Below are 13,991 nucleotides of genomic sequence, written 5' to 3' on the forward strand. Positions count from 1 at the left end.
AAAAAATAATTCATTGCTGCACTAATAATCTCGACATGATATAAATCAGCAATTTTCCGTCCATCATCTATTCATGTTACATATATTTTAAAATCAAGTCTGTCACAAATATTGAAACATTCAAAAAATGTTTAGCACTTTCATATTATTTTTGTGCATTTATTTATTATTCAAAACAATTGCTCTAATCAAAGAAGTTAGGTGCTGAAAGGCACTCTGTATGAGAGTCCTAAAGTATGATATCTTTGATATATGTTGACATTGATCTTCTTAAAAGTAGGGTATAGATATGGTCATTTATCATGAAGCCTGAAAGGCTTCATAGCTATATGTAATTCAGAGTAAGTAAAAATGTGGCTTTTATGGACACTTAGATCATTTGTTAAGTTTGGTTAGATATTTTTGCAGCTACATAAGTTTTGCAGTTTTATACTTGGTCAAATATATTAATGGTTGATTTCATCGAAAAGTGGTGCATGTACCCCCAACTAGCTCATAGTAAAAATGCTTCTGTATTTTAGATAAAATGTCCAACTGGAGGCATAAAATCACTAGTACTCCTCTAAGCACAAGAGTTACCCAAAATCCTCATAGGAGAAGGCTGTCGCAATTTCCAAAGAAATGTATTTGACAATTCTGTGACACTTGCCCATATTTCTCACCTCCTCTTGGTCAGAATGCAGAGGGAGCACCAGCCCATGGTGCCAGGGGCCCTGGCCAGGCCCACGGGCGGGGTGACCGTTGGGGAGACACGTATGCCAACATGCCTGTCAAGAAGATGGTTGCCCTCTACGATTATGACCCTCAGGAGCTGTCACCTAATGTCGATGCTGAGGTTGGTTATTATTATTCTTAAGTTTTCAATCGGATGGTGAAAATGCTAGACTCTATTTTGCTCTCTTTGAGCTTTTAACATATATATGTGATAAAAGAAGTTCCTTCTCCCATGGATGATAAGACAAAATTTTGACGTGAGTATTAAAAATAATTTCTTGTATTGATTTGCTGACTAATTATCTAAAAGTAATGAAATGTACAGCAGAGTATTTGCAAAGGGTATTTATTCTTGTTCCTTGCAGAAAACGCTGTACATGAATGAGTTTATTACAATGATTAGGGTTATATGCATGAATTTTCTATGAATTTTGGAGGGTAAGGTGAAACTGGTGGTTTTGTTATATTCCATTCCCATTAGAAATAGGCAAACATTTTAATAAATGACATCAACCTTTGGTGCCAAACTATTTAAAAATTTCAAGTTTCAAGTTTGATGGCTATGGTTGTTAAAAGTAATATTTAAAACAATTTCCCAAAATAAAGTTAAAATCGAAAACCCATAAGAACTTAAATGCCCTTTGCAAATAACTTTCCATGCCAATTATTAATACACTTCTCATTATTCACACCAAAATGTTGCTTCATTGAATTCTAGTATTTATCCATTATGTTTATGTGGCTTTTTTTAGATCTAATCAAAAATATATGCTATGTTTCCCTTGCTCATTGAATCAGTGTTCCCTTGCTCATAAAATGTTTGTATGCTCTCTGCCACTACTTTTTATTTTATTCAATGTGAAAGTAAACTTGCTAAGCATTTGGTAGTCCTAGTTCCATAGGTATTTTCAGCTACCATGATATGCTTTCTATAAGGTACGATGGCATGACTTTGGTGCATTTTTCTAGCAATCTAGGAGAAAACTTCGAACCAAATATGCCAACAAGGGACAAACTATCCTGTGAAATTTACACCTGTGTACAATTTTCCAACAGGTTGAGCTCTCTTTTAGAACTGGGAATACAATCTACGTCTATGGAGAGATGGATGACGATGGGTTCTATATGGGGGAGTTAGATGGGGTAAGGGGCCTGGTGCCATCCAACTTCCTCACCGAGGCCCCTGGGCCACAGGGGCCAGGAGGGCCCGGAGGGATGGGGGTGGGCCCCCAGCCAGGAATGGATTACAATGGGAGTCGCCGTGGAGGTCGAGAGGGGCGAGGGGGTGACATGGGGAATTATGACAGGACCAGGACTAGGGGTCATGGACCTGGAGCAAGGGGTCCTCCACCACCCCCTAGGGACGGGATGAGAATGATGGACCCTAGGGACCGCAGGAAAGGTAGGTATATAAAAGTGTGTGCCGTAAGTCCCATTTTAAGCTGAGCCTCTCAAATAGATGAGAGGCAAAACACTTCACTGCCCACATGTCACTTCGTGAATACAATGAGGTGTTTTTTAATGAATAATTAGCTTTTTTTAGAACTTCTCCCCCCCCCTCACAAGTTTTCAAAACTTCACTGACAACTTCCAAGAATGTTTTTGATGAGTATGCTGAATTGTTAAATTTATTTGTGACACATAATTGGTTTTTATACACAATTATTTATTTATTGGCTGAATGGAATTTTGTACAGTTTTTGCATACATCATTAATTAATCAGTTAAGAAAATATATTTCTGGTTTATAGTGGAGCTAACTGTGTGAAAATGGGGTAAATTAAATATGAATCCAATGAATGTTGTTCATTAAGCTAATATGTAAGAATGCAGCTAGATTTTTTTAAAAACTAGCATGATTTGGTATTCATAGGTTTACATTAGCCTAAAAAACAAAAATATTTTAATAATTTTTAGAATGACTGTTCCTTCAAAAATAGAAATGGTTTTATTCGGTGGATATTTCCATAGTAATGCTAATTTCATTCACTCTCCTAATAAAGAGTAGGCTATTCATTTTTGGTAGACTTAAAAAGATAAATGTTAGCTATAATTAAGAAAATAATAGGCATAGATCTTTAAAATGCTTGTTTATAGTAAGCGATGATAGAATTAATGAACTGTGCATTACTAATTTTATCCATCTTCATACCTAAAGATAACATTTTCTGTCACTATATGTCCTTTACCTATGTTTTTTCTTTGTTTTTAAAATGGATACCTTAGAAATAATTAACAGTTATTTGAAGCTAATATTGTGATACTAGATTGCTTAGGGAAACTTATCTTTATTTACAGCTTTAGATCTATGCCATAGTATATAAAATACGATGTTTTTATCTAGAGTTTTTATAGAGTAGGTACCTGAGAAAAATCCGCCTAAAAGAGCTGCAAGCTTATACTACTAGAAAGTAAACATAGATAGTATGTAATTATAGGTAGTAAATGTATATTATTATTATTAGTCTTGAAGTAATATTTAATATTTCACATTACAAAGGTCCTAGATGTAAGATGTTAAAATTGATATTTTTTCTTCATTTTTCCCACAATTTTATTACTGACTCTAGTAATTATCTCTCTCAATTGTTAACATACTTAAGAGAGAATAGTTATGTAGCCTCCATAGTTTTAATTTCTATTTTCAGTAATGATTTGTGGTGATGTTTTTATTATATGTTAGTGAAGTAGTGCATTCATTCAGTTAGTGATACTTTTTTGTAGTTTGCTGGTCCCTTTACATGCTTATTAATGTGTAACCTAATTTCTCATTGACATAACATTATAAAGTAACAATTATGCTAATAGATTTTTCCCTTACTTAATTTAATATGTAGAAGGTATAGTGTTGCTATGTTATATTAAGCTGTCGTTTGCTTTTTTATGTTAGAGGCCTCATTTTTACTTAGACGTTGGATTCGTATTCTGGTGTAGTGTTCCTAGTACATAAGGGTGGTCAGTGATGGTGCTGAGAGGCTCTTTTAAGATTTGTTATGCCAAGAGTGGCTCTGGGAGCAGCACAGGGAAGAGCTGCAAATAACAGAGGGCGTATATCTTGAGAAGCCAGAAAGGAAAAGTTCTGAGGGGCAGAGAGGAGATCTCTATTGGGGTGAAAAGGTCAGGTCATGGGCTCTGTGTGTGTGTCTGTGGAATTATTCTCCCCCTTCCCACCCATTCGCATACATCCTCCCGACCATCCGGAAGAAGCCCTCCTCCTTCTTAGTAGAGTCTGTGTTGGAATTTTTTTTGGTATCTCTCAAAAAAAAATATATATATATGTATATATATATATATATATATATATATATAGATATATATATATATAGATATATATATTAAATCTTATATATCTCTCTCTTTCTATCTATCTATCTACGTGCTATCCCTCCATTTCACTGCATCTGCTGTTCTTAAACTCACTAATTTTTGTGTTTATTATATTTTCCTTTACTTGCTATGGCCAGAGTCCTGAAATAAGGGCTCTCATTGTGTTTGAATGTTTCGTGTGCGTTCAATGTGGCATTTTTTTCTTTATAATGTACGTAACACATATATGAAGACACTCATACAATGGAACCATATTGTAAAAGGGGTGGGCAATGAATAAAGGGAAGGATTTAAGTGAACAAAGGACATGGGAAATGAATATAACCACTGACCTGGAAAAAATATAAAAACAGTGATATTGTACCACACCTGACCTTTTTACATCCTAAGAAATCACATTTCAGCACTTCACTATGCTAGATGAATATATGATAGGCTTAAATGCTTTTGGATTCTATTCACTTTTGGGTTTAAGTCCACAAAAATCCTAGAAAAGCATTGCTAATATCTTTGCTGTTGGTGTTTGAATATTACTATCTCTGTTTTAATGAGATTTACTCTTCCCAACACAGCCAACTTCCACCAACATCCACATAAATATCTGACTCTGTGTCAAAGCTTTCTTTTCCCTTTGGATGTTTTATCTGTGCTGCTTTCACCTTTGATGTACATGGTGATGTTTAATGTGCAGATTGTGCATTGTGGCTGATGGCAGGGCATAGTATTCAGTCACCTATCTATTTAATACTACATAAAAACAAAAGGAGCAAATTGACATGTCTGTGTAATTATGAAATGTGATTACAGCCATGCTACTCACAGATACAAATTACATTGATTTGTTTCAAATTCACTTGTACAATATCTTATAAAGTAATTTGATCTCATTTTTCATACTCCTTAACATGAAGATTTTAATCAGAAATGATTTTTTGAAACAAAATTATTTTTCTAAAATCATACATGGAAACAATTTTGTACTTTTTTATTAAACTGTGACCAGAATTTATTCTCTTTTTGTCATGTTGGCTCTGATGAATGAGCTCTCTCTCCATTCATTGAGACAAGCCAAAAATTTTATTTCAATGCCAACTTTCATTGATTTTAATTCATTTGTATATGTGAGAGTTTAAAACAATTTTACTTTTTATCAATGTTTTAATGTCAATTTGTTTTTAAAGAATTTTATGTTTAAGTTAATGTATATTATCATGTGGTTTGTGAAACTTATAGGGCATAGCATAACAATCATTTTTATATTCACACTATTGTCATTTCACATTTTAAGAGTTTTAATAACATGTTAAAATCAATTTAAATTTTAATAATGTGAAACTTAACATACTGAAAATTGGCTCAATAAATAAATGTGCACCTGTCCAAATGTGGAGCTATGACGGCGCTGAAATGATTCTAGATTATCCGTACTCCTTTCAGAGTCATTCCATCCAAAGCCAGGAATTTTAAAACAATTTAGTAAGTAAAAACTTAGTTACATAAAATATAATGATCCCAAATTTCACAATATTTGGGAACCACCATTAGGAGTTACTACCTACAGTAGTTTTGGTTTGACCGGAAATATAGACACTATTCTAAATGAAACAAAGGAGCATCATGATGCATGATTAGGCACTCACACAAATAGTCTATCTCAATGACACTGTTCTTTGTCAGAAGCAAATTCATTCCTCTATGATTCCAACCAGAAAGAGAGACCAGCCCATTTTCAGGACTGGTTTTGTTTCCTATATCCTGCCATCATAAAACAACTAATGTCTTCCTCCTGATCTCTCTCTGCTAGATGCCTGCCTACCCCCACATATAGATAGTAGAGCTGACCGACAGGTAAGTGGGATTGGCACGGCCTTTGATGTCTTTTCTCTTTCTCTCTCTCTCTGCCTGTCTCACTTATGTTATTTTGTTGTTTATAATTTTGTTAAATGTTATGTTGACTTGGCTTTTGTGTGTGACTCTCCTGTTTGCCCTATTTATACTACTCTGCTTTTAATATGCTTGCTTATTTTTGCATTGGCTGTGAATGCATTTAAAAAAACTTTGGTTTCTTTCAGGGCTCTTTCTCTCTCCATCTTCTCTCTCTCTCTCTCTCTCTCTCTCTCTCTCTCTCTCTCTCTCTCTCTCTCTCTCTCTCTCTCTCTCTCTCTCTCTCTCTCTCTCTTCTCTCTCTTTCTCTCTTTCTCTCTTTCTCTCTTTCTCTCTCTTACTGTGAATTCTTTCAAAAACCTTTATAAACCTTTGCACATCTTATTTTGCAGAATATATTCATCTAATGAAGAAGGTTGTTAGAAATTAAAGTGTAGCTGAAAAAAATGAGCTTTTTGTGATGGAAGTCTGGATGAAAGTGTGATTAGGCTCAAAGTTATGCATAAAAATTAAGCTCCATAGTGGACACGTTTGCCTTAGGGGGCCTATGCTCATAATTTCTCTAATTAGAATTTTAAAATTTTATTATTTAGAGGAACAAGTAATAGCAAATTGGGTGATTACAGTGGACAAATCTTGTTTCAAGAAGAGATATCTGACAAATTTTCTATGCCTGTTTTTGGGAAAAAATACTGTCATATTATTAATATGATGACAGGTTTTGACTATTTTTACATGGTTAAAATGTTTAAGCAAAAGAGGCAGGTTTTTGAAGACTAAACAGGACTACTATTCAAGTGTTTGGTATTCTTATGTTTGACGAAAGTCAGTTGCTTATTTATGACTGGAGTACTAGTCAGTTTCTCTATGGAAAAATTTAATGGCTTGAATTATTACTATTCCCATAATTTTTATCAAATATATTTCATGAAAGACAATCAACTGCCCTCAGAGAAATTGCAATAATTATCATATGCAAAGTCCACTGATATGTGGATGAAACTTTGGATGTTTCAAAGCTGCCTGTGTACAAAACAACCCAAATGCAACATGATGAAACAAATTGGTTCCGTAAAATAATCTGTTTGGGAGGCACATCTTGCTATGGGTGTATGCTGCCGCTACATGAGGAAAATGAAACAGTGGTGATATATTTTTTATACCGTTTCCATTTCAATGCTCCTTACTGACCTATGTAATTCTGTTTATATATGTTTGAGTATTACATAGTAATGGTATATCTTACTGCTATGCTCTTGGTGGTAGTTTGTTACTTCATGATCTTCTGCTGTGGGACATCTGAACAAATGTTGCTTTTAGGGTGAGTTGTTGCGCTTGGGTTCTTTCGTTGTTAGGGCAAGATTTGATTAGCCAGTGTTTCGTCCTCATGGTTGGGTATTACTGTGTTGCTCATGGATATGTGCATTGGGCTGCCATTGTGGCAGCTAGAAGGTGGTATCCTGTTCTTTTATTATCTGTGTGGCAGTTGCTGATTTTAATCACTACTTACTCCATGGAAGGAATGTCTCCTCGTTCTTAAGTGCAATTGCCCAATATTAAGGTGTTAGCTGTAGTGAAACAAGCATCCAGTATCTACATTGTTATATACTGCTCATTGAAATGCTATTTTATTAATTTAGATTAGGCAACATTTAAAAAAGTTGAAAATGCTACTGTGTTGAAGAATGTCTCGGCTAATTTTGAAACTCACTCTTATAACTAGTGCCTTTAATTTTATCTAAAAAAAGAATTGAAATTTGCAATTGGTGTTTGGATTGGCAGTGCAAAATGTAGAGCACCACTGATTACCACATGGTTTTTTTATATCTACATTCATTTTACTCTATGAACTAATGTGACTTTTATCATTATGAAGAACTAATATACTTGCTTTGGCCAATAGCTTTTCAAAACTGTGTAAATGCTAAAGTGCAACAAACCATAATTACAATAAAGTAATATAGCACTCATGTAATATTTATAAAATATGCTTTTGTATAAATACTAATTGAATGGTTACCAAAAGATAGACAATGCTTTTTAGTTATGTATGAGTTACTATTTTAATACACTAAAGTTTCAATTATTACCATTTTTGCATGTAATTTTTATTTTTCTCTAATCCTGCAAATTAATGTAAAAGTTTTTGTTTTTGCATGGACAATCAATAAGTTGGTAGTAATACTTGACGGTTATATCCTTTATTAATAATTTCATTGATTTCCATTAGGAAAAGAATAACCCCAAGCTGATTATAAGTTACCCTTAGATAAGTGAAGGATTTTTTAAAACATAAAATGTGACTCACCACCACTTATGCAAATAGCACAAAATATAGATCCATTGTTGATAGTGAAAATATGATGTTTTTCCATCCTTGTACAACCTCCGTTTGTCCGTAGCACACGTCCCAATTCTATCTTTTTTGCCAGTTGACTCACCAATATTTTATTTATATCGTTCCATAGAGTACCTCTGTGCATGGGACAAATTCCATTGGATGTCTGAATTATTTAATGTAATGTTTAAAAAAATCAAGATTGCTCAAAAAATATATTGTGCTCCTCCCCCCACCCTCCTGTCAAAAGTAATGCAATATTTGTTGTGCTTTATTTAAAAACTGCTGCAGTGCCTCAATTTAAAAGAATATTCTCAAAGTATGTCATATGAATGTGAATAGAGAAAATTTCCATTTTGTGTATGAGTGTATGTGTCCGAATCAAAAAAGATAGAATCAATAAAAGGAATGTCACATCATTCCATAAAACTGAAAAGTTAATGGAGGAGAAAGGGGGGGGGTGAGAAAGACGGCAACTGGGATCAAGGGAGACGAGACTTGATCCCTATAGTAACTCTTCTTTTTACTGCCAATGAAATGTAAAATTCTCATGTTTCCCTCTTGCCGCTGCCTTCTCTCTCCTTCCTGAGACTCCCTCTTGTGTGCGGCACACAATCCCTACCTCCCTGTATAATAGTAGGAGCGCAATGGCATGGGTGATGCACAAGCAAAAGCCCTGCACCCTGCCCCGTTGTCTAATTTCAGCAGGATCCGAGGGGGAGAGGCGACCCCAGGGGCGACAGCAGCAGGAGAGGTGGTAGTGGGAGGGGGGGATGGGGGCCGTCGCCACAGCAACAGCAGCCGATGCAACAGCCAACGCAACAGCAGCAGCAACAGCAACAGCAGATGATGGGCCGTGGACACCCATCCCAGCAGCAGCAGCAGCAGGGCCCAGGGCAGGCCCACACATACCGGGGCCCACCTCCCGAGCCTCCCGGTCAGGAGTGGGGTGGGCAGCAGCAGCAGGACATGGGCTGGACGGGCGATGGGATGATGATGGGTGGCGACCCACAGCAGCAGATGATGGGCAACTATGGTGCCATGAACCAGCCACAGCAGCAGGGTGGGCCATTCCAGCAGGGGGGGCAACAGCCCCCCATGCAGCAAGGGCAGCATCCGGGCGACATGGGCCAGATGGGAAGGAAGCCCATCAAGGGCATCCCGGCAGTCGTGCCAGATTTTGCCATTCCAGGGAACAAAGATTCGGCGGCAACAGGGGCGCCACAGGCCACCACATCGACCGGCTCAACATTCCCATCAGCACCCAACTTTATGCAGAAACTGACAGAGGTGACAGGGGTGGGTGGGGGGAGCAGTGGGGCCCCCGGCGAGGGGGCCATGGATAACCTACTCTCCAAGGGAAAGGAACTCATCTTCAAGAAGTTTGGGCTCGGCGATTAGACCCCACAGATTGGGCGGAGTTGATGTGGTGGGGAAAATATTTTCTGGTAATTGGGAGGAGAAGAGGGGCCAATCCACATTCCTTCATCAGAGTAATTAGTCGTTTGGCAACTGCTCTCCCGTCGGCTGTGAAGGCAAGCCTTCGTGATGAGGGGCAAGTCATCTCAAACTCAGTTGATATTTGTGAGCAAAGGTGTATTTACTGGGTGCACCATGCTTCCATCCTGAGTATCACTAGTGAATTCTCAGTGCTTCCTTTTGATTTCTTCTACTACTAATCTTGGCTCAATCTTTTTTTTCCCTCCGTTGGCTGAATGCATTACGATTGTTCAACTGATCATAATGTTATCATATTTTTTTATGACGGGTGGTACACTTGAGGCATCCTCTTTCAGAGAATAATCTTTTATTGGTATGAGGGTGGCTGGAAAAATTCATTTTGGTCCTACTTAAATAAATGGTTGAGGGAGTGGGTGATCGCGACCTATTGAACTCTTTCTGTGAAGCCTTGTATTGAAACATTCTATAATGCTGGGTCCTTTTGACTCTGTGAATCTTGTAAAGTTCAGTGAGGGAGATTTTCCTGACTCAGCTATTGCCGAGACTAAGGTGTGATCAGCAAAACGGGGGGCTGGTTGACAGTGAAACTTCCGAAGCTGTGTCACCAGTAAGGGTATTCAGGTGAAAATGTGAGTGTTCTAATCATGCCTTGACCCTCTCCTGTGTGAGGATATGTATGGCATGTTTGCAAGTGTGTCTGTGTGTATTTGTGCCAATTGATGTGTGTGAGATGGTGTACTTGCAGCGACTCTTTTCCCCTAACATGATTGGACCAAATTTATTTCAGCCACCTCTCGTAAATTTTTATGTAGTGTTCTCCAGACAAAATACCAAATTCAATGATAAGTCGACCTGCCAGAAAACTAACTCCATTCCCTATGTAGAAGGTTTTTCTCTTTAATGTATTTACATTCTTTTGAATGATGTTAACAAACCCTTTTGTTGTTGGATAGACACAGGGGGACAGGTTGTGATTACTCTACATACAATCACATTATATTAATTGTAAGAGGCTTAATATGTATTTTATGAATACATGGTTTGTTGGACCATTCAAAAATTTACAATTGACTCATATATTACATGTATTGTTGGTATGAAAGGATCCCATTATAAAAAAATTCAATCTGATAAATATAATTATATGTATATGAATATATTTGCTTCACATATTGGGAAAAATAGGATATAACCCACTGTAATACTTAATATTTAAATCAAATTGAATTTCTGGTAAAAAAAGAATTCTCTTATCTAATAATGATACTTAAATTGAGGTAAATACCATAACCAGGTAATTTTTACTATGCATGTAAAGTTGTATATTTGCCCTGATGAGCTGTCAGAATGTATATTTACCATTAAAACAAAAGAGAAGTGAATGCTTTTAGATAGGCATTTAAACTTTGATTGAATTGTGTCACTGGCATGCAAAATGCAAGAAACTCAATGAATGGGTGTTTCCAACTGGCCATGTCTCTCTTGCTGATTGAATAATTTCAAAAGGTTTTGTTTGACTGTGCCTGATTGTTTCATTGTAAATCCTTGATGAGTCTCTACATTGTATGAAATCTGTATTACTTATCATGTACAAGTAGAATTATGCATCAACGTATGGATGCTACAGGTTATTAAAATGATACATTAAACATCCAAACTATGCAAACCTTTGGAAAAAAACACAAGTACAATCGATGTATAAGCACAAAATGTAAAGTTTATTGCTGAATGTATCATTTTAGCTCAGTTCAAATAGATTATCTTTTGATGACGACAGGAAAGTGTGTGCATGTCTGTGGGTATGTTGTGTGCAAGGAGGAGTTCCCACATTCCCGTGACACCCTCTCATGAAGCCCCTCCCCTGTGTAAATGGTCATTTGCTGTGTGTTTGATCAAATATAAGTGCTGTACAGTAGTTTTCGAAAGGCAGTTTTCTCCTTCATTCCTTGACTGAGTAAAAGACTTGAGCATTCAGTGTCTTCATAAAAGCAAAAGAGATGGCAGTGCACTTGAGTATTTTGCTCAAGTCCATCCTCCAATCATCATAGTACTGCTGCTCCTATTCCTGAAAGTTCATTGTGTAGCTCCATGTGTGAATATAGTGAACTGTGCACAAATTTCTATTCCAGTCTTGGGATAGGACAAAATACCAATTGAGGCTTATGACGTGCATGTTTTCTGAGGACAAAAACACATTTCATAATTGGAAGAAATCTTAAAAAAATGTCCTTGAGAGCAGCACACTTACTTCTATCAGCACTTTAAATGAGGGTAAAAGAAATTCCAATTGCATTTAAATACACCCTATCTCTTTCTATGGCTTATGAGTGATCAAATTATAGAAATCTTGCAAGTTTGCAATACATTTCTCTATTACCATGTTCAAAATACCCCTTTAAACTCTTCTCTTCAACAAATTGCTTATCATTGGGTTTTGTTTGACTGTGCCTGATTGTTTCATTGCAAATCCTTGATGAGTCTCTACATTGTATGAAATCTATATTACTTATGACGAATGAGCGATAAAAAATGCTTTTATTCCATCGTTGCATTCAATGTTGGTGCCAAGAGCTACATGGAATTTATACCTAATCAAAGTCCATTATCTTCAAAAGGTCTTTCAAAAGCCTCTGTCATATTGTTATTCCAATCCAAAGAATTTACATTATAAACAGCTATGTGAGGACTGCTGTCCATGTTAAATGCCAAATGAATGGTAAGATTTTTAATATGATACCTACTTTGTAATGAAAATAATCCCTTATGGTCCAAATTACATTATTATTAATACATAACTAAAGGCTGGTGGTCATACATTTACTAGGTACTCGGGAAATTGAAGTTATTAGTGTCTGTATATGTATATATAAAGGATGTATACATATTATGTGTTTAATGTACTATTTGAAAACTCCAACAAATCTTTTCCATGTTTTGAAAAGTAGAATTGGTTTCCTACCGTCATCACACGGTTGCTGCCTGTGTTTATCCAACTTTTTCATGTGCCTTTCTTTGTATTGCAGTAACATTTCTCTGTAAATATTTCTCATATATCATGTACATGCAATATTTGTTGTATATCACCTATAGGTACACAATAGCATTCTTTTTAGTAGTGAATTCATGGTCTTACCATCTATTCCAAATTTCTTCAACAAGGTATTGATGGAACATACCAGCATTGTTTTTTAAAAGTGCAATGTAAAATAATAAGCATTTATCAAGTGAAAGCCTCGAATTGAAAGAACTTTCAAACTTTTGTACCAAGTAGGTAAGTCATTATTAACCCCATGGCCCACTTAGAAATGAGGCTAGACCCAAATAACATGAATTGTACATGATGATAGAATCCAATTTTGCCAGGCATCTGGATGACAATGGGCCACTTAGTTAAGTAGATATTATAACATTTGAGGAATAATCCCAAGTTTGCCCTTGTAGCTTAGCGTAAAGTCTGTATCCTATAAATACTGTAGCTCCGTGTCTATCTCCCAAACAAATTAGGGAAGGTATGATTTTCAGTTGAAGTGAAAATTAAAGATAATTTGTAAATGTTTTTGTACAGAATTATCCATGGATTTCAGAGCCAAGCAGCAAGTCTTGATGTTAAAAATAAATATGTTAATGTTATTTTTCATGTTGTGATTTTTATTTTCAATAAAGCCCCTTTGCTAACCTGGGCCCTGGTCTGTTGTGACATGTCTGTGTGCTTTCAATACGGTCAGTAAGGTTGTTATTTCTCTTAGTTATCATAGTGAGATCATTTGTGTCTACACATGAAGACACCTTACCTTTGGCGACTGATTTACTGTTGCACTACTATACCCTCCCTAATACTGAACAACACCATGCAACCCTCAAAACCATATAGTAGAATAAGTCGTTCTTCTACTCTGTATTGCTTCTACCTCCCTTGATTCCATCCAACGTGCCTAATCTTTTTCTCCCCACTTATCTTGCTTACCTAGTGTTTTCCATTCTATCATAGATTTGAATATACCATTTCAACTCCATGCCCTGCCATCAACTTTCCTGCTTTCTTCGGATTTCTCCAAACAACACTCTCTTTCCCCTTGCCACGCCTAGTATTTTTTCATTTGTTTCTTTCTCTGCCCATTTCATTTATATCTATCCTCCACGCTCACATCTCAATCCATTCTCATCAACTTGCCGCTGCCACCAAGTTCCCAAGGCATACAAAACTAATTCCATGTCACAGTTCACTAGTCTATTTTGCTTCTTTACTAAATGCCATTAAATACCTTCC

At 36.3% G+C, this 13,991-nt stretch overlaps 1 protein-coding gene across 19 annotated transcripts in view; it reads left to right on the forward strand.

Annotated features, from left to right (window-relative positions):
• LOC139692755 (RIMS-binding protein 2-like) overlaps positions 1-13,405 on the forward strand; it is a 133,775-nt gene extending 120,370 nt beyond the window's left edge. For 16 of the 19 annotated variants that reach the window (XM_071591010.1, XM_071591012.1, XM_071591017.1 and 13 more), the window contains 4 exons: positions 677-835; positions 1,771-2,116; positions 5,846-5,889; positions 8,969-13,405. In XM_071591010.1, the coding sequence (XP_071447111.1) occupies positions 677-835; positions 1,771-2,116; positions 5,846-5,889; positions 8,969-9,664 (1,245 nt within the window). In that variant the 3' untranslated portion in view covers positions 9,665-13,405. The remainder of the gene's footprint in view (positions 1-676; positions 836-1,770; positions 2,117-5,845; positions 5,890-8,968) is intronic. The other 3 variants (XM_071591011.1, XM_071591028.1, XM_071591023.1) reach the window with 3 other exon arrangements.
• Positions 13,406-13,991: the final 586 nt, after the last annotated feature.

The sequence above is a fragment of the Hetaerina americana genome, unplaced genomic scaffold (genome assembly GCF_022747635.1).
Source record: "Hetaerina americana unplaced genomic scaffold, ioHetAmer1.1.p SCAF_40, whole genome shotgun sequence".
NCBI lineage: Eukaryota > Metazoa > Arthropoda > Insecta > Odonata > Calopterygidae > Hetaerina > Hetaerina americana.